Below are 27348 nucleotides of genomic sequence, written 5' to 3' on the forward strand. Positions count from 1 at the left end.
TCACAGACATGCCTCCGTTACGAATGAATGAAGTTTTAGCGAACTTAAGGTGTTTGGAAGGTAAGCAGAACCCCCACTTAGGTCATCAGAACTCTAACGACTGCTGGGAACTCAAGCTCCGTAGCTAAGTGACCGCCCCTCTCCACCCGGGCATGCGCAGGAAAACACGGAAGCAATTTCCGTAGAACTTGTTGGAGGCTGGCACTGAGGGGTGTGGCGAGGGCTCTAAGATCCCAGCATTCCCATCGTGCCGACGTCAAGATGGCGGCCCCCACGTTGCGGTGCTTTTCCCGGGGTCGGTGGTTTAGGACCCCAGGCCCACCTGGAGTCTTGCTCCTGGGATTACGTGAGTCCCATTCGGGCGCTCAAGGGTTATTGGCGGTGCAGAAGGCTCGGGGTCTGTTCAAGGAGTTCTTCCCCGAGAGGGGTTCGAAGATAGAGCTCCCAGAGCTCTTCGACCGCGGCACCGCCAACTTTCCCCAGACCATCTACTGCGGTTTCGACCCCACGGCCGACTCGCTTCATGTGGGGCATCTGCTAGCGCTGCTGGGCCTCTTTCACTTTCAGCGAGCGGGCCACAATGTGATCGCACTGGTGGGAGGTGCTACCGCGCGCCTGGGAGACCCCAGCGGCCGTACCAAGGAGCGCGAGGCGCTGGAACCAGAGCGCGTGCGAAGCAATGCGCGCGCCCTACGCCAAGGGCTCGAGGCCATGGTGGCTAATCATGAGCAGCTCTTCGCTAATGGGCGGACCTGGGGAAGCTTCACGGTACTGGACAATTCGGCCTGGTACCAGAAGCAGCACCTGGTGGACTTCCTAGCGGCCGTGGGCGGGCAGTTCCGCATGGGCACGCTCCTCAGCCGTCAGAGCGTCCAAACCCGGCTCAAGAGTCCCGAGGGCATGAGCTTGGCCGAGTTTTTATATCAGGTGCTCCAGGCCTATGACTTCTACTATCTGTTCCAGCATTATGGATGCCGGGTCCAGCTGGGTGGATCTGATCAGCTGGGCAACATCTTGTCCGGATACGAGTTTATCCACAAGTAAGCTCCTTTAGACCCAGGAGAAATCTTGTAACCAAATGATTTACACACGAATAGCTTGTGATCCACGATTAGGATTGGGGAATGACGCCCCTTTCGAGTCTTTGTTGGTTTACCCCACCAAGTCTGTAATGGTGTTAATGTGACTAGCTAATGAGAACTAAAGGGCTGAAGTAATGGTACTAGGCACGGAACGTATTCTTAGAGCTTTGCAGGAAATAGATGACTAGTCAGGATTCAGATTGTGTCTTTTTCTTCCCCTTAGTAACTCTGTGTTTCTGACTTGAGAAACTGCTTTTCGTTGTTTATGCTTGAATGCGACTGTGTCTCCTGGAGTAGTTTCTGCTTTAGCTCTACAGGTTCCATGAAGCTAGTGTTAGTTTTTGGTTGGCATCTCAAAATTTCTTTCAACTCCGAATATTTGGCAAATAACGTAGATTTTAATTGCATTTTCTTGAGGGAGCTCAACTACAGGCCTAGCCCATGTGGTACTCATTTTTAAAATCCCTTAAAACATCCTTAGTATCTCTACCTGACTTCCCCTTACCCAGTTTTCTTTCCTCTTCTTCCTCGGCTTTTAAAAGTTTCCTAGGCCCTAGTTATGCAGAAACTACCCCAGAGTCACTGGTTCCATTGCAGTTTAGAATGACAAATGACAAAACGTAGTGAGTGCTGTGAAAACAATTACGAGGGACAGAAACTCGAATTTAGAAGGTAAAGTATACATTTTGTTAGAGCAAGAGACCAGAATGAAATCTGAAGAATGATTAGCAGAACTCGCCACTACTTGTGCTTGAAGCACATAATGAAGTTTTTCTTTATGCGTAGGTTGACTGGAGAAGATGTATTTGGAATCACTGTTCCTCTAATTACAAGTACAACAGGAGCAAAACTGGGAAAGTCTGCTGGTAATGCTGTTTGGCTAAACAGAGATAAGACCTCTCCATTTGAATTGTATCAGTTCTTTGTCAGGCAGCAGGATGCTTTGGTAGAAAGGTGAGTTCTTAATGGTATGCTGAGAAAAATTAAGTTTATAAGCTCATGTTATTATTTTAGCCATTGAATCTCTATGTAACCTTTATACTTTTTTGGTTTTGTTTTCATTTAGATTTTAAGACACAGAACATTGCAATTTTAACTGTCCTGAACAGTTTTTTGTTGGTTAGAGCAGAAAAACACTGGTTGCCGAAAAACTGAGAGCCAAGTTTGTGATCTACATCTAGCAAGTACTTAAGACATTATCACTGGTGTATTCTAGTTTTTTCACTCCTTTTATCATCAACTTGACTAAACCTGGTTTTACCTTTGTCTCTAAAGTTTTTCTTTGTAACATCTTTTGAAAATCCTTTTTAAAAAATGATTCTCATTCACATGATCGTAAACTCTTCAAAGAATATAAACTAATGAGAAAAATACGCCTGCAACAAAGAAAAGGTCAATTTTCCCAAAAATAATTTTTCCAGAGTAGAAAATATGCCTAATAAAACTACAGTAATTAAGGTTTTTTTTCCTTCAGACTTATTTCAAACATATTTGATGATACAGTTTAGGTACGGTTTTGATGTTTCAAGAACTGACATCTTTTTGAAAATTTTCTATTGCCTCTAATGTATAAAAATATGGTTAATTTCTATGATTTAACTGTGTGTCTGGCAACCTTTAAAATCTTATTAATTCTAATAACCTTTGGATTTTAAAGCATAAGCCTAAATGTAAGATTAAGTAAAGAGACTAATGGCAAAGATTAGAGAATCCAGACAGACTCCAGGATCTATGGTCACTTGATCTCTGTGGCACTGCAGATAAAACAATCTTTTCAATAAATTTCACTTAGATAATTTGATGTCTTATGTGGGGAAAATAATGAAACTTAACCTCACACAGTATGCAAAAGTCAGTTTCAGGTAGATTGTCAGCCCAGCTCTGTAACAAAAGATAAATCATGTGTTCAGAAGATAAATAGGAAAATATTTGCATAACTGGGATAGAGAAGGATTCTTAAAAGAGGTACAAAGAAAAAGATTGGTAGAAGAGACTAAATTACAGTTAAGATCTACTGTTCATCAAAAGTCACCATTAAGAGTAGAAGAATATCAGTTACATGTACTAAAAGTGTAAAGAGCTTATACTCAAATTCCATAAACCAGTAAGAAAGAGACAACCCAGTCGAAACAAGTAGAGACTTGAACATGCGCTTCAGAAAGATTCTATCCAAAAGGCCAGAAACATCTGAAAAGTTTGTTCAGCCTTAATAATGAGAAAATGCAAGATAAAGGCACAATTAAATACTGTTATATACCTTCCAGAATGGATAAACATAGACATGGCAATACCAAGTATGGTGAGAATATTCCAAGGTGGGGTGGTGGGAGAGTAAACTTACTGTCGAATCAGTCTCAGCCGATTGCTAGTGATGTTCTTGGCTAGAAATGCTTGAGGAACTCGCCTGGGCACATACCACTTGTGGCGAGCCCCCACAGACGTTTCCCCAACCAGAACCAGTGTTGTGGCTGGACTGGCCTTAGTGGTTCTTATGATTGCAGGATGCACCTCAGCAGCAACTATCAGGGAAATTTGAAAAACAAGATTTCTTACTCACAGGTCCTGGAGGGCCACACAGAAGGTCCTGGGTAGAGAGAGGGAGGGAGCATGGACCTAGGGGGTGGCCTTATTGGAGACAAAGTTGGAGGGGTGCCTAGGGTTTTGCAGGTTCACCCTTTATTGGGAAATCTAAAACATAACAGCAGGAATTAGGGAACAGGAGAGGGAGAAACAGAGTCCCTGAGGTGGTCAGTTACCTAAGTCACCTAGGGCTTTCTAACAGAGGATACTCCATGCGGAGGGTGGCCTGGTAACCTACCTAGTTGGTTTGCTATGAGCTGTGTTGTAACGGCTAGCAGTACGTTCATTCACAATGAACTTCTTTAAAATGACTAATTTGGCAATTACACGCTAAGTGCCACGCACTAGAGGCATCAGATTTTTTTGTCCTCTTTTTCTAATTGAAGTATAGTTGACGTACTATATTTTATTAGTTTCTAGTGTGCAACATAGTGATTTGACATTTTATATACATTATGAAATCCTCACCACAATAATTGTAGTCACTGGCTGCCCCCTTACAAAATTATTACAATATTATTGCTGTATTTCCTGTGCTGTACTTTTTATCCCTGTGACTTACTTATTTTATAACTGGACATTTGTGTATCTTAATCCCCTTCATGTGTTCACCCCTCCCATCCCCTTTGGCAGCCACCAGTTCTCTGTATTTATAAGTCTGTTTCTGTTTTGTCAGTTCATTTGTTTTGTTTCTTCAATTCCACATGCAAGTGAAATTGTGGTATTTGTCTTTTTCTGAGTGACTTATTTCACTTAGCATAATACCCTCAAGGTCCATGCATGTTGTTGCAAATGACAGCTTCTTTAGCCATTCATCTGTCAGTGGACACTTAGGTTGCTTCCATATCTCAGCTGTTGTAAATAATACTGCAGGGAAAATAGGTGTGCACATAACTTTTTGAATTAGTGTTCTTGTTTTCTACAAGTAAATACCTGGAAGTAGAACTGCTGGATGGTATCAAATTTCTATTTTTAATTTTTTGAAGACCTCCCTACTCTTTTTCATAGTGGCTGTATCAGCTTACATTCCCCCCAGCAGTGCATGAGGGTTCCCTTTCTCCACATTCTTGCCAAAACTTATTTCCTGTCTTTTTGATATTAGCCATTCTGACAGGTGTGAGGCAGTATCTCATTGTGGTTTTGATTTGCATTTCCCTGTTGATTGAGTGATGTTGACCATCTTTTCACGTGTCTGTTCGCCATCTCTCTTCTTGGAAAAATGTCTGTTCAGGTCTTCTGCCTATTTTTTTGTCAGATTGTTTTCTGGTGTTGAGTTGTATAAGTTCTTTATATATTTTGGATATTAACCCCTTATCAGATATATCATTTGCAAATATCTACTCCCATTCAGCAAGTTGCTTTTTTGTTTTGTTGATAGTTTGCTTCATTGCACAAAAGCTTTTTAATTTGGTGTATTCCCAATAGTTTATTTTTGCTATTGTTGCTCTTGCCTGAGGAGAAAAATCCAAAAAATACTGCTAAGGTGGATGTCCAAGAGTTTCCTGCCTGTTTCCTTTTAGGAGTTTTATAGTTTCAGGTCTTACATTTTGGTCTTTAATCCATGTTGAGTTTATTTTTGTGTGTGATGTGAGAAGGTGGTCCAGTTTTATTCTTTTGCATGTAGCTGTCCCATTTTCCCAGCACCATTTATTAAAGAGACTGTCTTTTCCCTTGCATATTCTTACTTCCTTTGTCATAGATTAATTGAACATACAGGCATAGGTTTATTTCTGGGCTCACTATTCTGTTCCATTGGTCTGTGTATATATTTTTGTGCCAGTTCCGTACTGTTTTGATTATTACTGCCTTTGTAGTTTATCTTGAAATCTGAGAGTGTGATACCTCCAGCTTTGTTATTTCTCAAGATTGCTTTGGTTGTTTCATGATTCCATACAGATTTTAGGATTGTTTGTTCCTAGTGCTGTGAAAAATGCTGTTGGTATTTTGATAGGGATTGCATTAAATCTGTACTTTGCTTTGGGCAGTATCGACATTTTAACAATATTATTCCAACCTATGAGCGTGGTATATTTTTCCATTTATTTGTGTCATCTTCACTTTCTTTTATCAGCGTTTTATAGTTTTCAGCGTACAGGTCTCCTTAAATTTATTCCTAGGTATTTTACTCTTTTTGATGCAGTTGTAAATGGGATTGTTTTCTTAATTTCCTGGTCTGCTAGTTTGTTATTAGTGTATAAAAATGGGACAGTTTTCTGTGTATTAATTTGGTATCGGCAACTTTACTGAATTTATTTATATTACTTCCAGTAGTTTTTTGGTGGAGTCTTTAGGGTTTTCTGTATATGGTATCAAGTCATTTGCAAATAGAGACAATTTTACTTCTTCCTTACCAGTTTGGGTGCCTTTTATTTCTGTCTGTTGGCTGTAGTAGGACTTCCAGTACTATGTTGAATTAAAGTGACAAGTGGGCATCACTGCCTTGTTCCTGATCTTAGAGAAAAAGCTTTGGGATTTTCACCAATGAGTATGATGTTAGTTGTAGGGTTTTCATATTTGGATTTTGGGGTATGTTCCCTGGAAACCCACTCTGTTGAGGGTTTTTATCATAAATGGATGTTGGATTTTGTCAAATACTTTTTCTACATCTATTGAGATAATCATAGTTTTTATCTTTTGTTAATGTGGTGTATCGTGTTGATTGATTTGCATAAATTGAACCGTCCTTGCGTCCTTGGAATAAATCCCACTTGATTGTGGGGAACGATCCTTTTAAAGTATTGTTGAATTCAGTCTGATAATATTTGTGAGGATTTTTGCATCTGTGTTCATCAAGGATGTAGCCTGCAGTACTCTTTTTTTGAAGTATCTTTGTCTGGTTTTTATTGTCAGGGTAATGCTGGCCTTATACAGCGTATTTGAAAGCATTACTTCCTCTTCAGTTTTTTAATAGTTTGGGAAGAATAGGTATTAGCTCTTTAAATGTTTGGTAGAACTCCCATGTGAAACCGTCTAGTCCTGGACTTTTTTGTTTCTTGGGAGCTTTTAATTACTGATTCAGTTTCATTCCAAGTAATTGATCTGTTCAGATTTTCTATTTCTTCCTGATTGTCTTGGAAGATTGTGTGTTTCTAAGGATTTTTCTTTCCTTCTAAGCTGTTCAATACATTGGGCATACAATAATTTTCCATAGTAGTCCTTTTTTTTTTTTTTTTTAAACCATTGACTATATTCTCTATGTTGTACCTTTCATCCCATGATTATTCATTCCTTAACTGGAAGTCTGTATCTCCTACTCCCAATCATCCATTTTTCCCATCCCCCACCACCCCTCCCCTCAGGCAACCATTAGTTTTTCCTCTGTATTTGTGGGTCTGTTTCTACTTTTTTTGTTTTTTGTTTTGTTTTTCAGATTCCACATATAAGTGAAATCATGGAATTTGTCTTTCTTTGCCTGAATTATTTCACTTAACATAGTACCTTCTAGATCCATCGGAGTTGTCAAAAATGGCAAGATAGCATTCTTTTTTTATTGCTGAGTAATTCTCCACTGCATATATACTACTTCTTTATCCATTCATCTATTAATGGACCCTTGGGTTGCTTCCATATCTTAGCTATTGTAAACAATGCTGCAGTGAACATAGGGATGCATATCTTCTTGAATTAGTGCTTTCATTTACTTTTAGCAAATTACCCCTTAGTGGAATTACTGGATCCTGTGGTATATCTATTTTTAATTTTTTAAGATCCTCCATACAGTTTTCTACAGTGGCTGCGTCAACTTACATTCCCATCAGCCGTGCACAAGGGTTCCTTCTCTATATTCTCACCAATGTGTAATTTTAACTTTTTGATACTAGCCATTGTGACAGATGTCAAGCGGTATCTCATTGTGGTCTTGATTTCCATTTCTCTGATGGTTAGTGATGTTGAGCATCTTGTTGAGCATCTTGTTATGTATTGACTATCTGGGTGTCTTCTTTGGAAAAATGTCTATTCCGGTCCTCTGCCCATTTTTAATTGGATTCTTATTGGTGTTGACTTCTATGAGTTCTTTATATATCTTAGATATTAATCCTTTGTTGGATATATCATTTGCAAATATCTTCTCCCACTCAGTAGGTCTCCTTTTTCTTTTGTTGATGGTTTCTTTTGCTGTGTGAAAGCTTTTTATTTTGGTGTAGTCCCAATAGTTTATTTTTATTTTATGGTTTCAAGTGTCAATATTTAGGTCTTTAATCCATTTTGAGGTTATTTTTATGTATGGTGTAAGAAAGTGGTCCAGTTTCATGCTTTTGCATGTAGCTGTCCAGTTTTCCCAGCACTATTTGTTGAAGGGACTCTTCCCCACTGTATTTTCTTGCCTCTTTTGTCACAGATTAATTGACCATATAAGTATAGGTTTATATCTGTTCTGTCTATTCTGTTTTGCTGATCTATGGGTGTATTTTTGTGCCAGTACCATTCTGTTTAATTACTGTGGCTTTGTAGTATATCTTGAAATGTGGAAGTGTGAGTGTGATTCCTCCAGCTTTGTTATTCTTTTTCACTGATTACTGTAGCTATTCTGGGTCTTTTGTGGTTCCATACAAATTTTAGTATTATTTGTTCTAGTTGTGTAAAAAAATGTTGTTAGTATTTTGATAGGGATTGCATTGAATCTGTAGTTTGCTTTGGGTAGTATGGACATTTTAACATTATTCTTCCAATTCATGAGCATGGTATGTCTTTCCACTTGTTTGTGTCATCTTCAGTTTCTTTCATCACTGTTTTATAGTTTTCAGAGTACAGATCTTCTACTTCCTTGGTTAAGCATGGTAGTCTTTTTTTTTTTTTTAAAGATTTTATCTTTTTAAGTAATCTCTACACCCAACATGGGGCTCAAGCCCACAGCCCTGAGATCAAGAGCTGCACACTCTACCAACTGAACCAGCCAGGCGCCCCTAAGCATGGTAGTCTTTTATAATCCTTTTTATTTTTGTGGTGTCAGTCGTACCTTCTCTATTTCTCATTTTATGTATTTGAGTCCTCTCTTTTTCTTGATGAATATGGTGAAAGGTTTATTTTCTTTTCGAAGAACCAACTCATAGTTTTATTTATCTCTTTTTGTTTGTTTCTGTTTTTATTTGATCTGATCTTTATTATTTCTTTGCTTCTGCTAGCTTTGGGCTTTGTTCTGTTTCTGATTCCTTTAGTTGTAAGGTTAGATTGTTTATTTTAGGTTTTTCTTGTTTCTTGAGGCAGACCTTCATTACTATAAACTTCCCTCTTAGAACTCCTTTTTCTGTGTCCCAAAGATTTTGGAACATCGTGTTTCCATTTTCGTTTGTCTCAAGATAGTTTTTAATTTACTGTCTGATTTCTTTGTTGACCCATTAGTTGTTTAATAACATGTTTCACCTTCACATGTCTGTGTTTTTTCATTTTTTTTCTTGTAACTGGTTTCTAGTCTCATACCAGAAAGAGGTTTGATATGATTTCAGTTTTCATAAATTAAATGAGACTTGTTTTGTGGCTTAACATGCAATCTGTTGTGGAAAATGTTCCGTGTGCACTTAAAAAGAATGTGTATTCTGTGTTTGGGGATGGAATGTTCAGTAGATATCTGTTAAGTCCATCTAGTCTAATATGTTGTTCAGAGCCACTGTTTCCTTGATTTTTTTCTCTGCCCAGATGACCTATCTGTTGCTGTAAGTGGGATGTTAAAGTCCCCTTCTATTGTATTATCATTAATTTCTTTTTTTTTAAAGATTTTATTTATTTATTTGAGAGAGAGAGAGAGAGAGAGCACACCCTAGTAGGGGGAGGGCCAGAGGGAGAGGGAGAAATAGACTCCCTGCTGAGCAGGGAGCCCAACATGGGGCTCAATCCTGGAACTCCAGGATCATGACCTGAGCTGAAGGCAGACACTTAACTGACTGAGCCACCTGGGTGCCCCTTGATTTCTCCCATTACGTCTGTTAATATTTGCTTTATGTACTTAGGTGCTTCCATATTGGGTACATAGGTATTTATGATATATCTTCATTGGATTAATCATTTTATCATCTTCTTTGTTTCTTGTTACAGTCTTTGTTTTAAAGTATTTTGTTTGATGTAAGTATTGCTACCTCACCTTTTTTGTTTTTTTCCATTTTCATGGAATACCTTTTTCCATCTGTTCACTTTCAGTTTGTGTCTTAAGGTTTGAAGGAGCCTCTTGTAGGCAGCATATAGGTGGGTCTTGGGGTTTTTTATCCATTCAGTCAGCCTATGTTTTTTGATAGGAGCATTTAGTCCATTTACATTTAAAGATTTATTCATTTTAGAAATAGCAAGCACGTAAGCTGGGGGAGGGGCAGACGGAGAGAGCAAATCCTCAAGCAGACTCCCCACTGAACGTGGAACCTGATGCAGGGCTTAATCTCAGGACCCTGAGATCATAACCTGAGCTGAAGTCAAGAGCCAGTCACTTAACTGACTGAGCCACCCAGGCGCCCCTAGTCCACTTACGTTTAAAGTAATCATTGATAGTTAGGTATATCTTGCTATTTTGTTAATTGTTTTTAGACTTCTTCTCTGTCCATTTTTTCCTCTCTTCCCTTGTGATTTGATAACTTTCTTGAGTGTTATGCTTGGATTCTTTTTATTTTTTGTGTGTATCTATTACACATTTTTGGTTTGTGGTTACCCTGAGGTTCATATGTAACACCTTATGCATATAGCAGTCTATTTTAAAGTTAATGGTCACTTAAGTTTCGACACATTCAAAAAGCACATTTGCTATGTTTTTATTCCCCCCTCCATGTTTTATGTATTTGATGTCATATTTTACATCTTTTTAAATCTTTTGTATTGCTTAACTAATTAGTGTAGATAGAAGTGATTTTCCTGCTGTTGTCTTTTTAACCTTCATACTGGCTTTGATTGATCCTGGTACCTTTACTGTTTGTTCACTTTCACCACTGAAATTCTTTCTTTCATAATTTTCTTTTTTTTTTTTTAAGATTTTTATTTACTTATTGAGAGAGAGAATGGTAGAGAGCATGAGAGGGAAGAAGGTCAGAGGGAGAGGCAGACTCCCTGCTGAGCAGGGAGCCCGATGTGGGACTCGATCCCGGGACTCCAGGATCATGACCTGAGCCGAAAGCAGCCGCTCAACCAACTGAGCCACCCAGGCACCCTCTTTCATAATTTTCTAAGTCCTAGTTGCGGCCTCTTGTTTCTCGCTTGGAAAAGTCCCTTGAACATTTCTTGTAAGGCCAGTTTAGTGGTGATGGACACCTTTAACTTTTGTTTGTCTGGGGACCTCTTTATCTCTCCTTCAGTTCTGCATGGCAGCCTTGCTGGGGAGAGTATTGGTTGTAGTTTTTTCCTTTCATCATTCTGAATACACTGTACTGCTCCCTCTGACCTGCTGAAAAATCAGCTGGTAGCCTCAGGGGAGTGACTTCATCCATCACTGTTTGCTTTTCTCTCCCCACTTTTAATTTTTGCCATTTTAATTATCACATGTCTTGGTGTGGACCTCTTGGGTTCTTCTTATTTGGGGCTCTCTGTGCTTCCTGGACCTGGATGTCTGTTTCCTTCCCCAGGTTAGGGAAGTTTTCAGCTATCATTTCTCCAGTTAAGTTTTCTGCCCCTTACTCTCTGTTTTCCTTTTGGGACCCTTGTAATGTGAATACTAGTATGCTTGTTGTCTCAGAAGTATGTGTTCTTAATTAATTATATAATACTAGTAATTGTAGCTTAATTGGGGGAACCTTAGTATTAAGGTTTTGAAGGTAAATGGTGAGGTACCATTCGTTAGTGGCTGACTTATGTACCTACCAAGTGGGGCCATTGAAAGCTGAGGCTGTGGGCTTAATGACTCCATCTCAACATCTTTAATAACAGAGTATAGGCCTTTAGTGCCCTGTTTAAATTGGTATTGGGGGGTGTTTACCATCTTGCCCACAGGAGGAAGAGTCCCGGGCATCCACTTGGTAAATCCCACCAGGAACGTCCAGAACTTGGGCTGGTTCTGTGTGACATGGCATTGTGTCAATGCATCCATGCCTGTAATAGGGAAAGGGCCAAGGAAGCTACCACTAGAACAGCCCTTTGAAGTAAATGGTCCCTGTAGTTAGCTACATCCAAATGGATTTGTACACCTTTGACTGTTTAACTGGCAATGCCCTGTAGGTAGAAGGGTCTCCCTTTCGAGAACTTAGAGGGATTATCTGGAATAACAGTGATTGGGCCCTGGTATCTAACAGGGCCAAGAGGCCTGTGCATTTTTATTGTCCCAGTGGACTATCAGAGTGGCATAGGGGCCACTGCTTGCGGGAGGTGGGTTGAGTCCTGGGGAGCTACCCATTGCCTAGGGTAGAGGCTTAACCCTGGAGGTTAGGAGGGCAGAGGTAGTTGGGGGGACTGGGTTGGCGTGAGGTGCTAGAGGGCAGCTGTGTGGCAAGAAGATGGATGGCAGAAGGCGGTTGTGTCTGTCTTAGGGTCTAGAGTTTAGAGACTGGCTGTCCATATACTAAGTGACCAGGAACACTGAGATGTTGTAACTGCCGGGAGAGGTTAACCTGCGTATTTCCATAAGGGGTAAAATTAAGTTGGGGGTTTACTAGGGAGGGGGCGGGGAGGTTTGCTCAAGGGGAAACCTCCTCTGGGGCAGTGGGTGTGGAAGGGCATAGGTCTGAAGTATCTGGGTGCCTGGATAGTAATCTCCTCTACGTCCAGCAACCGTGTCAGGGCCTCCCAGTGCCTTTTAAATGGTTCCAGCAGTCCCATTAAAATGTAGTAGGGCTGCCCTGTAATTAGGGGGAGCGCCTTATGAAAAGAAGTCTCTGGACTCCGGGTCACGTGGGGCCTCTTCAGGTTTAGAAACGAAGAGGGGAAGAGGGGGTCACCTGGGTCACTATGGTCCGGTCTCTTGGGGCTCGCCACAAGTAGTAGAGGCCCAGGTGAGTGCCCCCAGGCATTCCCAACAGCCGGCGTCCCTATGGGTAGGCTGAGCCCGGACCGGCTGGCAGACGGTGTAGTCAGCAGGGCTGCGTGGTAGCACTTGCGGGTAACTGCGGGGACTGCCTTATCTTCCACCGTCTTACGGTGACTGGCTAACCGGACAGGTCACGGCACTTGGGAACCCAGCACCACTTGCTGGATGCCGTCCCACTGGGCTCGGTTTTGCGTGTCGCTTCCGCTCTGTGTTACTGTGGTCTCTCTCCTGAAGTGTCACTGCTGCCGTAGTAATTCAGTCTCTTCAGAGCTGTGTGAGCAAGACCATAGGGACTCAGGAGATGATTAGGCCACTAATTATAAAGGCCTTTAGTGACTAAGGTAAATGAGGGTCCTCCAGGCCTTGGCGCCCAGGAGAGCTAATGAAGGCAGACTGGATCCCAAGACTATTCTCACCGCCCCAGGGGAGGCTTTGGGCTAATTACTGAGGATAGGATATTCCAGTCGGTGAGGAGGAAGGAGAACTCCCCTAGTGACCACTGAGTGGTGGCTCCTAGTGGGACTGGGTCCCCTACAGGCATTTCCCTCACCGGAGTCCGTTTTGCAGCTGGACTGGCCTTCGTGGTTCTTACGATTGCAGGAAGCACCTTGGCAACCACCATCAGGGAACTTCGAAAAACAGGATCTTACTCCCTACAAGTTCTGGAGGGTGTGGGGCACTCTGAGGTCTCGGTTAGGGGGAGAGGCAGAGAGCGTGGTCCTGGGGCTCTGCCTGTATTGGGATGAAGAGGGAAGTGCCTGGGGCTTTGTGCGATCCTTCTTTATTGACAAATTTAAAACATAAGAGCGGAAATTAGGAAGTGGGAAAGGAGAAACGGATCGCTCAAGTGGTCAGTTATCTGAGTTACCCAGGGCTTTCTAAGAGGGGAACTTCCTGTGCGGCGGGGGCCTGCTGCTCTGCCTGGTTGATGCGCCGCTAGCTGGGGCATTCATGTCGTGAAGGGCTTGGAAGTGGATGCCTTGGCAGTCAGAAGCTTAATGTCAGGCACAGATGCTACACTTACAGAAGCACTTTGGAAAAGTATGTGTCTGTGTTTACTAAACCTGAATATGCACATAAACCTACGACCCAGCAGTTCCTCTCCTGGGTACGTCCCCAGAAGAAAGGAGCGCTCATAGGCCCCAAGAGAAATACGTGGGAATAGTCCCAGCAGCGTTATCAGCAGCTGTCCAAGAGTAGAATAGGCGCGGTAGACGAAAGAGCTACCTTACGGGAAACAGTCCCAGCACACAGTGCTGCCCAGAACAGCAGTACGTACAGCCGCGAGAATGAGGCTCCCGCCCAACAGAACGGTATGCCAGAGGGGCCAGGCACGAAGGTGCACACGCTGTGTGCGTCCCTTTATTTATAAAGCCTGGAAACCAACAAGACGAAGCGATGCTGTTTACCAGAGGATACCAGAACAGTAGAAGTATAAAAAAAAAAACAAGGAAGAGATTACCTTGAAAGGCAGAAGAGTGGGTCGTTTGGAGGGGGAAGTGGATGTGATACATCTGGGCTTTCTTGAGTAGAAGCAACGACGTATTTCTAGACGGGGGATGGTTACGTAGATGTTTGCTTTCTGATTCATTAAACTCAATGTTTGTGATGTGGTTTTCACCAAGAAAAGATTTTTTTAGAGGCTATGTATAAAATGTCAATTTTCAAGTTACGCGTATTTTTTATTTGTAAAACAAAAGTATTAAAACATGCTTAGGAAGGATATGTATTGGGGCGCCTGGTGGGTCGCTCAGTCATTAAGCGTCTTCCTTCGGCTCAGGTCATGATCCCAGGGTCCTGGGATCGAGCCCCGCATCGGGCTCCCTGCTCGGCGGGAGGCCTGCTTCTCCCTCTCCCACTCCCCCTGCTTGTGTTCGCTCTCTCGCTGAGTCTCTCTATCTCTGTCAAATAAATAAAATCTTTTTAAAAAGAAAGGATATGTACAAATTTAGATTAGCTTATCTCTGGGCATGGAGGGGAATATGATGGTGCTGGCATCTAGAGCTATATTATTTTACACCTGTTCAAAAGGAAGGATCTGAAGCAAAGATGGCAAAATAGTAACATCTTCAGTCTGGGTGATATGTGCATGGGTGTCTTGTTTGGGGTACATTTCTGCATGTTTATTTTTCATAAAATTTAGGGGCACCTGGGTAGCTCAGTTGGTTAGGCGGCCGACGCTTGGTTTTGGCACAGGTCATGATTTCAGGGCCATGAGATCGAGCCTCACATCGGGCTCTGTTTTCAGCAGGGAGTCTGCTTGGGATTCTCGCTCTCACTCTCCCCCCCTACTCGTGCTCATGCACATGCTCGCTCTCTCTAAAATAAACAAATCTTTTAAAAAATATCAATTTAAAAGTAGACAAGATGTTTTTTAAAGGGAAAGGGAGTTGGAGACAGAAATTAGGTGTGTTATACATACCAGCACTGTTTTTTTTGTTCCACAGGTACCTGAAGCTCTTCACTTTTCTGCCCCTTCCAGAGATTGACCACATCATGCAGCTGCATGACAAAGAGCCAGAAAAGCGGGGTCCTCAGAAACGACTTGCTGCAGAAGTTACGAAGCTTGTTCATGGACAAGAAGGACTGAATTCTGCTAAAAGGTGGCCTTTAGGAATAACTAACACTGGATAAAGTTATGTAGTTAGTAGGCTTGAGAAAATTCCTTAGGGTTATCTTGTCATTTACCACTACCAAGGATTGTCAGTGTTTGACTTAAGTGCTTTAGCCTCTGTTGTAAAGAAGGATCATCTTGAGTTAAGGATGAATTATACAAGATAAACGTTGCTGTTTGAAAACTGGCTGTTAGAGCAGAGGCCCTCACATGATGTGGTTTTGATGTGTTTCCAGGTGTACGCAAGCCCTTTATCATAGCAGTACGGATGCACTGGAGGTCATGTCTGATCAAGAGTTGAAAGAGTTGTTTAAGGAAGCTTCATTTTCTGAATTAGTTCTTGACCCAGGAACAAGTGTCCTAGATACATGCCGCAAAGCAAATGCCATTCCAGATGGTCCCCGAGGGTAAGATGATTTAACTTTTATTCACAGGTAATTCAACATTAAGTGTTAGAGTTCACAGCATGTTTCCAGAGGGTGTTTTCCTGATAGTGCCATAATGGTGTCTCATTTCTGGGAGAAGTTAGGTTAGTCCAAGAATAAAGTGAAAATGGAGTACTTATCGTTGAAAATACTCTAAATTTTCTATAAAATCTGGTACTACTGTTGTCTCTCATTAAGTCTAACTCCGTTTTTCCTCCAGCGCTGGAAAGGCCTATATTGAAGGGACCACTATGGTCAGCAGGTGCACTGGGATTAGTCAGCTCAGGGATGGTCACAATTTGAGATCAAAAGCGAACAGATTCACATGACCCCTCTCATATTTAGTCTGTATGGTCTTTGAGGGAGTAGAGGGGTTGCCCAACCTATTTAAAATATTTGTTGAGGGACACCTAGGTGGTTCTCAGTTGGGCATCTGTCTTCGGCTCAGGTCATGATCCCAGGGTCCTGGGATCGAGTCCCGCATTGGGCTCCTTGCTCAGCGGGAAGCCTGCTTCTCCCTCTCCTGCTCCCCCTGCTTGTGCACGTGCTCTCTCTCTCTGACAAATAAAATTTTAAAAAACATTAAAAAAAATATTAGTTGAATTTCCGAAAATGAAGTAAGCATATGATGTTACTTCTTAAAACTAGTATTATAAATTACATACTGTTCCTTTTGAGAATTCTATTTTTTTATTCAAGATGTAGGTAGGATATTTTTTCCTCAGTTACGTGGTATTATGAGGGAATAAAATGTTCCACAAAAAAGTAATCCGGCATATACTTGATGCTTATGCATTTATAACTGAAACAGTGTGATGTAGAAGGAAAAGCATTAGTTAGCCGGAAGACCCTGGGTGCCTCCTCTCCTGGAGTGTGAGCATAAGTTAAATGCTTATCAGCCCATATTCATGATTATAAATGACATTTGTTATAGTTGCTGTTTTCTTTCCATTGTTTTGGGTTATTTGCCTTTATCCTAAAAAGCCCTAGATTATTCTATATGGAGAAAATATCCATTGTCTATGTATCACTTGCCATTCTACCTTATTCTCTACTATGCTCATTATTTAATGTACACTGAATTGAGGGTGGTACCATATACCTCCCCAGAATGACTCACTGGTTCTAAGAATTTTCCTTTCTGTGGAAGCATTTTTTATTTTCTTCTGAACTTTTCTAGTGGTCTATTTACTGATACTGGAAATTTTACCACGACTTAAGATGACACCATATCTGATTTAGACAGAGTTCTTAATACTGACATTTTTAAGACTGTATAAGCTAAATAAGATTGGCTTGTGCATTTAAACAAAATGTAGAACATGATCTGGAAACTATAGCAAATAGCCCAAAATAACACTTCCTAAGAGAAAGAAATCTGTCCTTAAATAGAAAACTGTTGAGTTTTATAAACTCATGTGTAGTAGCGGTTTGTCATTTGGTAACATTCAGGTAGGAGAAAATGAACATTTGCCTTACACAAGGGCTTCCAAAGCCTTTCATGCTCTAGACCTTTTCTCTCAGTTTGCTTCTTTCTAGCTACTCCCCATGTTTCCCCGCCCTGTTTGTGGAAGTAATTGCTACTCACCCTCCCAGTTGCCATGTCCCTTCTTTCAGGAAAATTTCCGACCCCCCACCCACCCAGTGTGCACCCAGAGCGCTTTCCTAGCGGTGATAGCATTTAGTCCCTGTGTAATTATCTGTCTGGCTCTCTCCACTAGTTTGCAGTACTATTTATATTTAGTGCATAGTAAATTTTCTATAAATGTTGAATGAATTGGGGAATAAATAAATGAGTAAAACCTATTTACATATGCCATCAAAAAATTGTTACTAAACTGGAATTAGATAAGCTACTGATTTTCCATCTCTGAAATCAGCCAGCTTCACCTAAGTCTTAAAATTGTAACAATTTGCTATTATTTGCATAGCTTCAGAATATAATTTCCAAGGATTTTCCAGTTTCATAAGCAAGTTTCCTAAAGATTTCTGTAATAGGACTACATAGTCATGACTTCTATCTCATGGGCGCTCATGAAAAGCAGCATTGTCCTCTTTTCTTTTTGGAGGCTTCTTTTCTTTCATTGGGGAATCACTCTCCAGAAGGTGATATTGCTATTTTTTTTTAAGATCTGTGAGACTTTTTTTTTTCCCAGTGTTTTTTTTTCAATTTTTATTATGTTAATCACCATACATTACACCCTGTGCTCCCATTCTTTTTTTTTTTTTTTTTTTGACAGAGAACACAAGCAGGGGGAGTGCAAGAAGGAAAAGCAGGCCCCCACTGAGCAGGGAGCCCTATGCAGGGCTTGATCCCAGGACCCTGGGGTCATGACCTGAGCCGAAGGCAGACGCTTAACGACTGAGCCACCCACGCGCCCCTCCGCTATTCATTTTTAAACCACTACCAATAAATAGTTCTATGTAAAGCTGTGAAGTATCCCAGCTTTTTCTCCACTAAACAAGAAACTTAGGCCTTAAATCTCCTTTTAGAAGAGCACTTGAGGGAGGCAGAATCTAGTATAGTGAACATGAAGGTAACAATTCATTGCTAAGTGGTTTTAGTTGGAGAGCTTCTGAAATGTAAGTGAAATGATGATTCTAATTAAACATTTCTGTTTTTAGGTATCAGATGATAACAGAAGGTGGAGTCAGTATAAATCACAGACAAGTAACAAATCCTGAGAGTGTTTTGGTTGTTGGACAACACATTCTTAAAAATGGACTTTCATTACTTAAAATAGGAAAAAGGAATTTCTACATTATAAAGTGGCTGCAGCTATGATGAAAAATCCTCCAGGTGGTTCAGACTTACCCATCTCCTTCTCAAGATGTACCAAAGGTTGGCTCCAGAACTTATACTTTTGCTCATGCACGTCAAACCACAGAGAATGGAGTACACTCTAGGCCTCAGAGCGTGAGTAATTTTATTTCCACAGGGTGGTTAAGACAAGGGGCTTATTACGCAATGAGGTATTTTATCTCCTGAGCCACAGGTATAAGGACTACCACAGAAAACCGTGATTGCCAGGGATAATCTCTTTTAAAAAATTCTGTTTCATGAAAGAACGATCTTATCCTTCTTGCTCCCTTTTTAGAGATGAGGAAAAACAGTGAAGAAGAGTAAGGACTCGTGGATACTTTTTTTTTTAAAGATTTTATTTATTTATTTGACAGCGAGAGAGGGAACACAAGCAGGGGGAGGAGGAGAGGGGAAGCAGGCTTCCCACCGAGCAGGGAGCCCAACGTGGGGCTCGATCCCAGGACCCTGAGATCATGACCTGAGCTGAAGGCAGACGCTTAACAACTGAGCCACCCAGGTGCCCTCGTGGATATAGATACTTTTGTATCGGGGGTTTATCTCCCTGATCTCACTCAAGAATAACAGCAGCGCCTCTAGTGTCCACATTAGAAATGTGAAAAATAGTATTGGAAACTTGTAAATTTCTGAATTTTTTGTTGTTTATAAATCAAATATAGTTCTCCTTAAGAAGTATTACATACACTAAGCCAAGGTTTGGCAGTAGAAATTCTAGTAGAAAGTTTCCTTTCAAAGAACAAAAATCCGTACTTTTCAGAAAGTTTCTAATTCAGTTTTCTAGGTCCTTGCCTGTGTTTCAGTATAATTAAATTTACTCACAGCCTTGTTTTGCCGGATTGCTTCGGTAGCAGTATTTTATAAATTTGGAAACTTACATGAGTTTTAAGTTTCAGCTTCTGTCCCCAAGCAGATTGCAACCTGAGATAAACCGAAAAATAACTAGAGCTAAAAGAGGCAAATATACCAAATATCCAATCATAGGAGAATATCAAAAAGTATTCAGGTAAGGGAAGTTTTCAGGATTTAGAATCAAGACCTAATTAAGCTCTCCATATATTAGGCAAGTCAATTCTCAGAACTGTTTCCACATCTGAAAAATCAAGGTCCTTGAGGGCCAAGTGAAACACAAATACAAAATGGTTCACAATCTGATTCCTTCTAGAAAATCTTACAGGCAGCAAAGCATGGCTTTAATGCTGAAATTCTAGCCATTTACTACCTGGATTACATGGAACAAATCACTGTCTTTGTGTGTAAAACGAGATGTGATATCTTTGAGAATTGTGAGAATAGGAAAAAATTTTGTAAAACTTTTATACACTGTATTACCTAAACCTTTCTTTGGGAGCAAAGTTAGGAAGAATTCATTTATTGACAAAACTTTAATGTCATACATACCAGCAATTTTATTTACATAGCAAGAACATACAGGTGTCCACTGTAAACGTCAGATCGTCTCAACAGACCAGAGCTTCACTCAGTTTGAGAGCCAGTAAAGGAAGGTTTTGTAACTTCCCTTACCTTTCTTGCTTTTGCTTTCCTTGCACAAGGTGTGTAGTGCCAGCAAGTATGGTACCATAGCCTATCTTTAAAGGTAACATCTTCAATTTGAAATGTTTGATAGAGTGGAGAATGGTAAGTTTTTCCCCCCTTACAAATTCAAAAGGCTGAAATGGTAGTCATCTGATGTATCTGAGGTTAAATCATGGATGGCTATACTGATGTTGAAGAATGGCAAAGTGACTTTAAAGTGTGTGCTAACGGACACTTAGGTAGTGTGCATTCTATCAAGATACGGTACTACTTTGTGAATAGTACCAATCCTAGAAGACTGTTTATGTTTGAGATCAGTTGCTGAGCCTGTTGTTTGCTAGTAAATGGGTGCCATAAGCTCAAGTTAACAGACATGTTGCCTGCCATGAGTCCTTCATATATGTCATAACTTGAGAAATGTTAACATGTTCAGTAAATTATGTATCACAGATATAGTATCTGTTAGAGATGGAGCTAGGTGCCTTAAGGATTTTGACCTGTCTCAAAATTTATAATGTAATTCATATCAAGAATCACCTGGGGAATTTTAATAAAATATGAATATGTTGTAAACCTCACCCCCAACCTCTGAATGCATTTTAGTAGTCTAAGCCTTCAGATGTGTGGCTGTGTCCAGGTATTTTTCTTTAGATTATTTATTATAGAGAGTTTCACCAGTATTTTCTAATGTATTTTGTTGGTGTGAAGTAAAAGTTACTTTTCTTTACCAATAGAGAAGATATACTTCAATGATCAGCACAGGATTTGGTTTTAAGTCCCACCTCCAAGTGAATCTTGGAGCATGGTCTAAGTGACCTAATTTAAAGGTGTATCTGAATTATTATATTTGAAAATCAAGTCTAGATGATTGTTTTTAATGCAGGAAAATGTAATTCATGCTTCCAGGTTTACAAAAGGATCAAAGATATTTTGATTTTTAACACACTAGGGCAATGTGGGCCCAGAAGTGAAAGGGCTGCGTGGCTACACATTATGCATACTGCGTCACTGTCAATGTTCCAGATCTTTCTTACTAACACATCAAAGGTTGCAGAGAAGCTCAATAAAACTATAAATCGAAGGACAGATGGAATACAGTGACTTTGAGTAACTCATCAACTCACATCATCTTTCAAAGCCAGACCAGTTTTATACTGTGCATGCATTACAGTTGTAGGAAATGGTGTCTTGGTGCGTTCTTGAAGGACTATGGCAGCAGCTTTAAGACTACTAACTAACATTACACAGGTCATCTTATCCACAGGCAAACTGCTTGTACAACTAGAACATTAACAGCTCTTTTTAAGTTCAAATGAAACAGTCACAAGAAAGACTTGATGTATTTTGTATGTACTAGGCAACTTGAGAAACAGCCATTTATTATTTGGATTAAATGTATGATTTGTTCTGCAATACAGAGTAAAATTTTCAGTTTATAGCCAGTCTCTTCACATGAGCAGATTCATACCATTGCAATACACAGGAGTTCATAAATAAAATTCTACTCAAGTAGGCAGTAACTAGCAGATTTCGAGTCAACAAAGTCTCAGTATTATATAATTCTCTTCACCAAAGATGAGTCTCTCGGATTTCAGCAATTATTTGACTGGCTCCTTGTAATGCCTACATTAAAAAAGAAAAGATTATAGATGCTTATCAAGTTATGGTATCAAAAAACCTGAATAATGTGGGGGTAATCTCTCCACTTTATATGTGGTAGCTTTATATTAACCAGTATCTTCTCTGGAATTTGAATCTAAAAATCTAAGCAAGTATCAACCAAAAAAAAAAAAGATTAGCCATCATCTGAAGACTATGTCAAGGTTGAGAATGCATTAACAATGCAGTGTTTGTATCTGTGACCCAAGTATGAAAATTCAAAGCCATTGACAGTACCTTCAGCATGTCAGCTGCTTCCTTCCTGCGCTGTGCCATGTCCTCAGATTCAGTCAGAAGATCATCCAGTAAGGATGATTTATACAGCTGTCCTACTAACTCACTCTGAAGAGTATCTTTCACATGATTAACCAAAAAATGCATTACTGCCTTTGGCACACTGCAAAACAAAACCAGCAGATGATCCATTGATTTAGAATAAAAGCCCCCAAATTTTAAAACACATATTTTTAAAACAGATTATGGAATCATCGAGCAGTATTAAGAGTCTGATTTAGTACTCTAGTACTAACCTGTCTTGAATATTCTTTCTGACAATAAGAAAATACGATTTGATGAGTCGTTCAATGACCTCACAATCTCGCTGTTCACGGGCAGATAGTTTTCGTGCAACAGGAACAGGCTAAATGGAGTGAGGGGAAGAAAATTTTACTTTTGTGCCATTTGAAACGGCAGCCTTTAACAGCTTAAAAGTTCAGTACGTTTTTGTGACTTTTAGTCCCTTTGGTCTTTTGAAGTGTTTCCCTAGTAATGTGGTTATCTTATTAGCGCTTACCACATCCAGCAGATTCACAGCATGGCCTTTTTGTGGACTGGCTGGCATAATTGGAATGGGCTTTGATTTCTCCTCAGCTAATAACTCTTCAGCTTTTGAAGTTTTCAGCATTCCTCTCCAGTTGCCTGTTGTTGGTTCTTGAACACCGTCTCCAACCCCACCGCCTCCAGATGCAACCTGAAATAAACATGTTCCAAAACCTATTCCAACTGTATCCGATCTGACATTAACTGAACAAAGTTCATTTTCTTTGGCAGTGGTCAAGGAGAACACACATCCAGTACCATCTGGAATTTACATCTATTCAGACAGATAACAGGGTCAGAAAAAGATGGTGTGGGCCATGTGTAACGAACCCTGAGCTATCGTAAATAAGAGGTTCTGTTGTCATTACTTTGCAAGACCTCAGCCAATAGATTTATCTTTTGCTAACTTTACAAGTCTTCCTCTTTGCCAACCCTCTAAACAGTAGATTGTGGGAAAAGTATAAACTGCCCTTAAAAACAAGAGTGCTTATTAAAAGCACAAAGGAAAACAGAACTGCCATTCAGCTTAATTTTTTCAAAAGTAACCTTACACACTGTTGAACTATGATCTCTCCAAAAGTTCTATGAACTCATGTCTCAAAAACTTCAGAGTTTATCTATTTTCCAAGTTAGTTTACATTCTCAATAGTCAACAAAATACTGTAGGATAAAACTACAAACTCTGTAATAACAATACACTCACAATTCTTAGGCTGACAGTGACTTTAAACTGCCTAAAATGTGGACTGTGACATAAACCCAAGGTAAGTTTCCTCACTATGCTCTTAAGGATCTACTGAAAGAAATCTAGTAATCACCAGTACTTTTGCACCTTCTTTTCTAGGATATCTGTTAGTTGATTTGTAAAAGAAAAAATGTTTAGGATAATGGGAAAAACAGTAACTCACCAACATTTAAGAATGTTTTTAGATGCTCTTTAAAAAGATCTTACAATCTAAAATGGAGTTAAGATGGCATCCAAACTTTTAACCGAAGTGTGTTATGGCAATTGTTAAAAAAAATCAGTTTTCAAAACATAAATGCTCACAGATACAGAGAAAAATTGGGGGTCAACTCTAAGGTGATGGATGCTTAACTAGACTTTTGGGGTTGATCACTCTGTATTGTATACAGATGGCAAATTATAATATTGCACACCTGAAATGTATTCTTAAAAAGTCATTTTGGGGTATCGTTCTGAGTCAAAACCCTAGCCCAAATTTGCCTCTAATACAAATACAGGCAGTATTTTTATCCTCTAATACAAATATAGGCAGTATTTTTATACACTAATCTTAAAAGGAGTAATTATATTTTTAAATGCCTGTTAACTACACCACGAATGATAAGAAGAAAAGGAAGGTAAGCAAATTCAGGCTGATGCCACGAGTGAAATAAAACTTAAAGCAATGATTTAGATGGTTTGTAAAACCTGAGCACAGTGGGCTGAGAGAGGATAAGACGTTTGTAAACTTTTGAGGTTTAGAACCTTAAATCTGGACGATAAGTGAGGAAAGGAGCTGAAGGCAGACAAACCAGAAATAAGGATGGGTCTGAATAATTTACTGATTATCTCATTTTCCCCCAAAAAAGGTTATCAAGAATTGACGGTCTCAAACTCTCCCAGTCCCTGTTTGCTCTGAATTTCCTTCAGCTGCTGAGGCACATGCTAAGCCCCAGGTTTCGGGTGACAAGGCATACTGCATGGCCACTCAGGCAAGCAGCAAGGAGGGGCTGATCCATTAGTAACAGAAGATCTCAGAACCTTTAAAGAGGAAAGGTTCAGAAGTATTACCTTCCATCTCTGGAATCTTAATTCCCTACCACAGTATTAAAATAAAAACTAGGAGGAAAGCCTGTTGTTATTAAAAGAAATGTTAAAACTAGAACTAATGCCATCTTACAAGGATTAGTTAGGTAAGAGAAACATTAAAAAATGGAACATAGACAAGATAGATGCTACTATACAAACAGCTTCTTGAGTGGTTGTGAAGACTGTTTCAGTGAGAACCAAAGGTACATTTCCATTCTGAAGCAAGAGACTCACATTTTTAGTTTCTCTTCTGCTGTCCTGAATTAACTGTTAAAAGATATGTTAAAACATGCAGTTTAACAAGCAAAATTTAAATACCAATAGTTTGAATTTCAAAAGTGCAGGATAATTTCCTCTTTATTTTTCCGTGTGCATCTTCTATATTGCAAGCAAAAGAAAGGCATGTCAGCAGTAATTTATGAAGTATACATTGTTATATAATTTAAAATTCCTATTAGACCAAAATGATCCAACCTTAGCACAACATCCCACATTAATGTTCAGTGTACAGTGTGTTTCCAGATGGTTATGTGGCACCAACAACTAGGCATGCAGGCTTAGATTAAGAATCAGAACAGACCTTGCCATCAGCCTCAGCAGAAGCAGCAGGGGAGGGCTCCTGGGAGGCAGGTGCCAAAGCACTTGGAACTTTATAAGACTAAAGGCAAAAAATGCAGGGAAAGAAAATCAAGGATGCCAAAAATGCATTCAGAAACATTCTGTAAGTGTAAATTTTTCTTCTCTGTATCAAAATAGTAAAGTAACATGAGAAAAGCAACCATGGGATATAAAATTGTTTATTCTTCCCTATTTCTTGTACTATTGTCATCTTTGTTACAAGCCGCCTTCAGAGGAATAACTAAGGAAAATCCAAATTCAAAAATTTCATTTTTATTTCTAGAATCTGGTAAGGTCTTTTCTGGTAAAGAATTCAAGGTAACAGATTTGTTTACATGCATTTTAATCTATGTAACCGTTAATAGAAAACTAAAACCTATTTGCCTATTATCTTCCCTCCAAAATACCTTCGTGTTATGGTAAATTCATTGGTCATTTCAACTAATTTTACAAAGTTGATAAAGTCACCATAAACTTTGTTTTAAAAGCTTGATACTTAGGGTGGCTCAGTCGGTTAAGCCTCTGACTCTCAGTTTCAGCTCAGGTCATGATCTCAGGTCTTGAGATCGAGCCCTGTGTGGGGGTCTGTGCTCAGCATGGAGTCTGCTTGAGGTTCTGTCTCTCCCTCCCTCCCCTCTCTCTAAAATCTTTTAAAAAAAAAAAAAAAGCTTGGTATTTAAAATCCATCTTAAAGCATTTTTTTCTAATGTATTCAAGATACCCTTATCTTTAAATTACTCAACCTCTTTTTGAACTTGCATACCTTTACTCAAACAATGAAATAGTTCCAATGAAATAGTAGAGAAGAAGAAAAGAATACTCCTCCTAGGACTGAGTAGTAGTAAGGCTTACCAATCCTTTGCATATTGGGAATATGATTAAAAATACTAGTTTTTTACCTTGTCTCGTGACACAGCTGAAGGTAATTCTCTTGCTAGCCTGTTTCTCCTTTGTTCCTATAAAACACAACCAAACAAAACCCAAGTGATTATCAGAGCACTGAGAAGCCTACTAAAAAATGTTCAGCTGAATCGAAAAGTGTGGAATAACTTACAGTATATCCTCTCACTGCTGGGACTCATGTCACAATTTTATTTTAAAACAAACAAGAAATCATTTAACCCAATGCTTCTCAATCTTTTTTTCTGCCCAACACACCTGAAGGATACAATACAACGTCAGTAACAGTGGCTCCCTGGACCAGGGATTCTCAGTTGAGGGGCGATGGGCTGACATCTCTGCCTTTCCCGCTGGGAGTCAATGATGTAAATTGTCCCCACGTAAACGTGTGCACAACCCTCCTGCACACCTGTGTGTGAAATTCACACAACTCCCACACACAAAACCCAAAATACCTGTGGTGGAGAGAGGTTATCCTTTAAGGACGTTCCATTTTCTTTATCCTAAACTATCTCCCAGAAATAAATGTAGTGGTGAAAAACAGTCCTTTCTATAACCTAATGGAGTTGACTGATTGACCACCCACTCTTCAAATTGGCCAGTATTACGAGGTAACTCTGGTACAAAGCTTGAGAAACTGTGTTAAATTCAAATCAGTAGGTAGTGAAACCTACTGTATGTCAAGCACCATGAGAGGGGCAGGAATGAAAACAGAGAAAGGGGGGTGTTTCTGGCTCTCTTGCTGGCAGTGACAAAGGAAAGCATCTAGGTTAAATAAAGTCAAAATTGCTCCTAAGGAGAAGCCATTTCATGAGCACTCTCAAACCTGCAAAAAAAGATGTTAAACCAAGCTTCCACAGTGACTGTTTACGGGTAAGACTTTCTTCTGACAGATACTTGACTGATTTTCATTTTTTTCATGAGGGAATCCAGTGATTCAAAAAATATAGATGATAAAACTGGATTTTAACAATCTTCAGAATAATTAAAATGTACATTTTGAAGAGGGACACGAAGCAAAAGGCAGGAGAATGTGGAGCCCAGAAATTCTCATCCTAGTCTGTTACCAGCCAGTTATGACCTTAGCTGGCCTGGACACCAGTCCTGGCTAATTTAACTTTGTTAACTGGACAGGTTACCAACTCTTTCTAAGCCCTCAGTTTTGTAGTCTGTTAACATTATCTACCCTCAAAGGATGGTTGTAAAGATTTAATGAGAATATCCAAGTTCAGTTCTTTGCCATGAAATCATTAAAAACAGACATGCTCATTTCTTTAAAAAACAAAACTTAGCTGAAATCATAAATAACCTTATCAGTATTACAAAAACTTACATCAGTTTTCCATTGAAAACTGGTTTCAGAGGCGCCTGGGTGGCTCAGTCATTAAGCATCTGCCTTCGGCTCGGGTCATGATCCCAGGATCCTGGGATCGAGCCCCGCATCGGGCTCCCTGCTCCGCGGGAAGCCTGCTTCTCCCTCTCCCACTCCCCCTGCTTGTGTTCCTGCTCTCGCTGTCAAATAAAATCTTAAAAAAAAAAAAAAACCAAACCCTTA

At 39.9% G+C, this 27348-nt stretch overlaps 2 protein-coding genes across 9 annotated transcripts in view; one reads left to right on the forward strand and one right to left on the reverse strand.

Annotated features, from left to right (window-relative positions):
- The first annotated feature begins 260 nt into the window (after positions 1-260).
- The window catches only part of YARS2 (tyrosyl-tRNA synthetase 2), a 29868-nt gene continuing 2780 nt past the window's right edge, over positions 261-27348 (forward strand). The window contains exons 1-5 of the mRNA XM_027592241.1: positions 261-1040; positions 1869-2036; positions 15039-15194; positions 15442-15612; positions 18256-18547. Of these exons, the coding sequence (XP_027448042.1) occupies positions 262-1040; positions 1869-2036; positions 15039-15194; positions 15442-15612; positions 18256-18415 (1434 nt within the window). The 5' untranslated portion in view covers position 261 and the 3' untranslated portion in view covers positions 18416-18547. The remainder of the gene's footprint in view (positions 1041-1868; positions 2037-15038; positions 15195-15441; positions 15613-18255; positions 18548-27348) is intronic.
- DNM1L (dynamin 1 like) overlaps positions 19840-27348 on the reverse strand; it is a 49790-nt gene continuing 42281 nt past the window's right edge. For 2 of the 8 annotated variants that reach the window (XM_027592232.2, XM_027592234.2), the window contains 7 exons: positions 25793-25849; positions 24856-24933; positions 24510-24542; positions 22437-22613; positions 22174-22283; positions 21881-22040; positions 19840-21607 (listed from right to left, as the gene is read on the reverse strand). In XM_027592232.2, the coding sequence (XP_027448033.1) occupies positions 21551-21607; positions 21881-22040; positions 22174-22283; positions 22437-22613; positions 24510-24542; positions 24856-24933; positions 25793-25849 (672 nt within the window). In that variant the 3' untranslated portion in view covers positions 19840-21550. The remainder of the gene's footprint in view (positions 21608-21880; positions 22041-22173; positions 22284-22436; positions 22614-24509; positions 24543-24855; positions 24934-25792; positions 25850-27348) is intronic. The other 6 variants (XM_027592238.2, XM_027592236.2, XM_027592235.2 and 3 more) reach the window with 3 other exon arrangements.

Source organism: Zalophus californianus, chromosome 9, assembly GCF_009762305.2.
Source record: "Zalophus californianus isolate mZalCal1 chromosome 9, mZalCal1.pri.v2, whole genome shotgun sequence".
NCBI lineage: Eukaryota > Metazoa > Chordata > Mammalia > Carnivora > Otariidae > Zalophus > Zalophus californianus.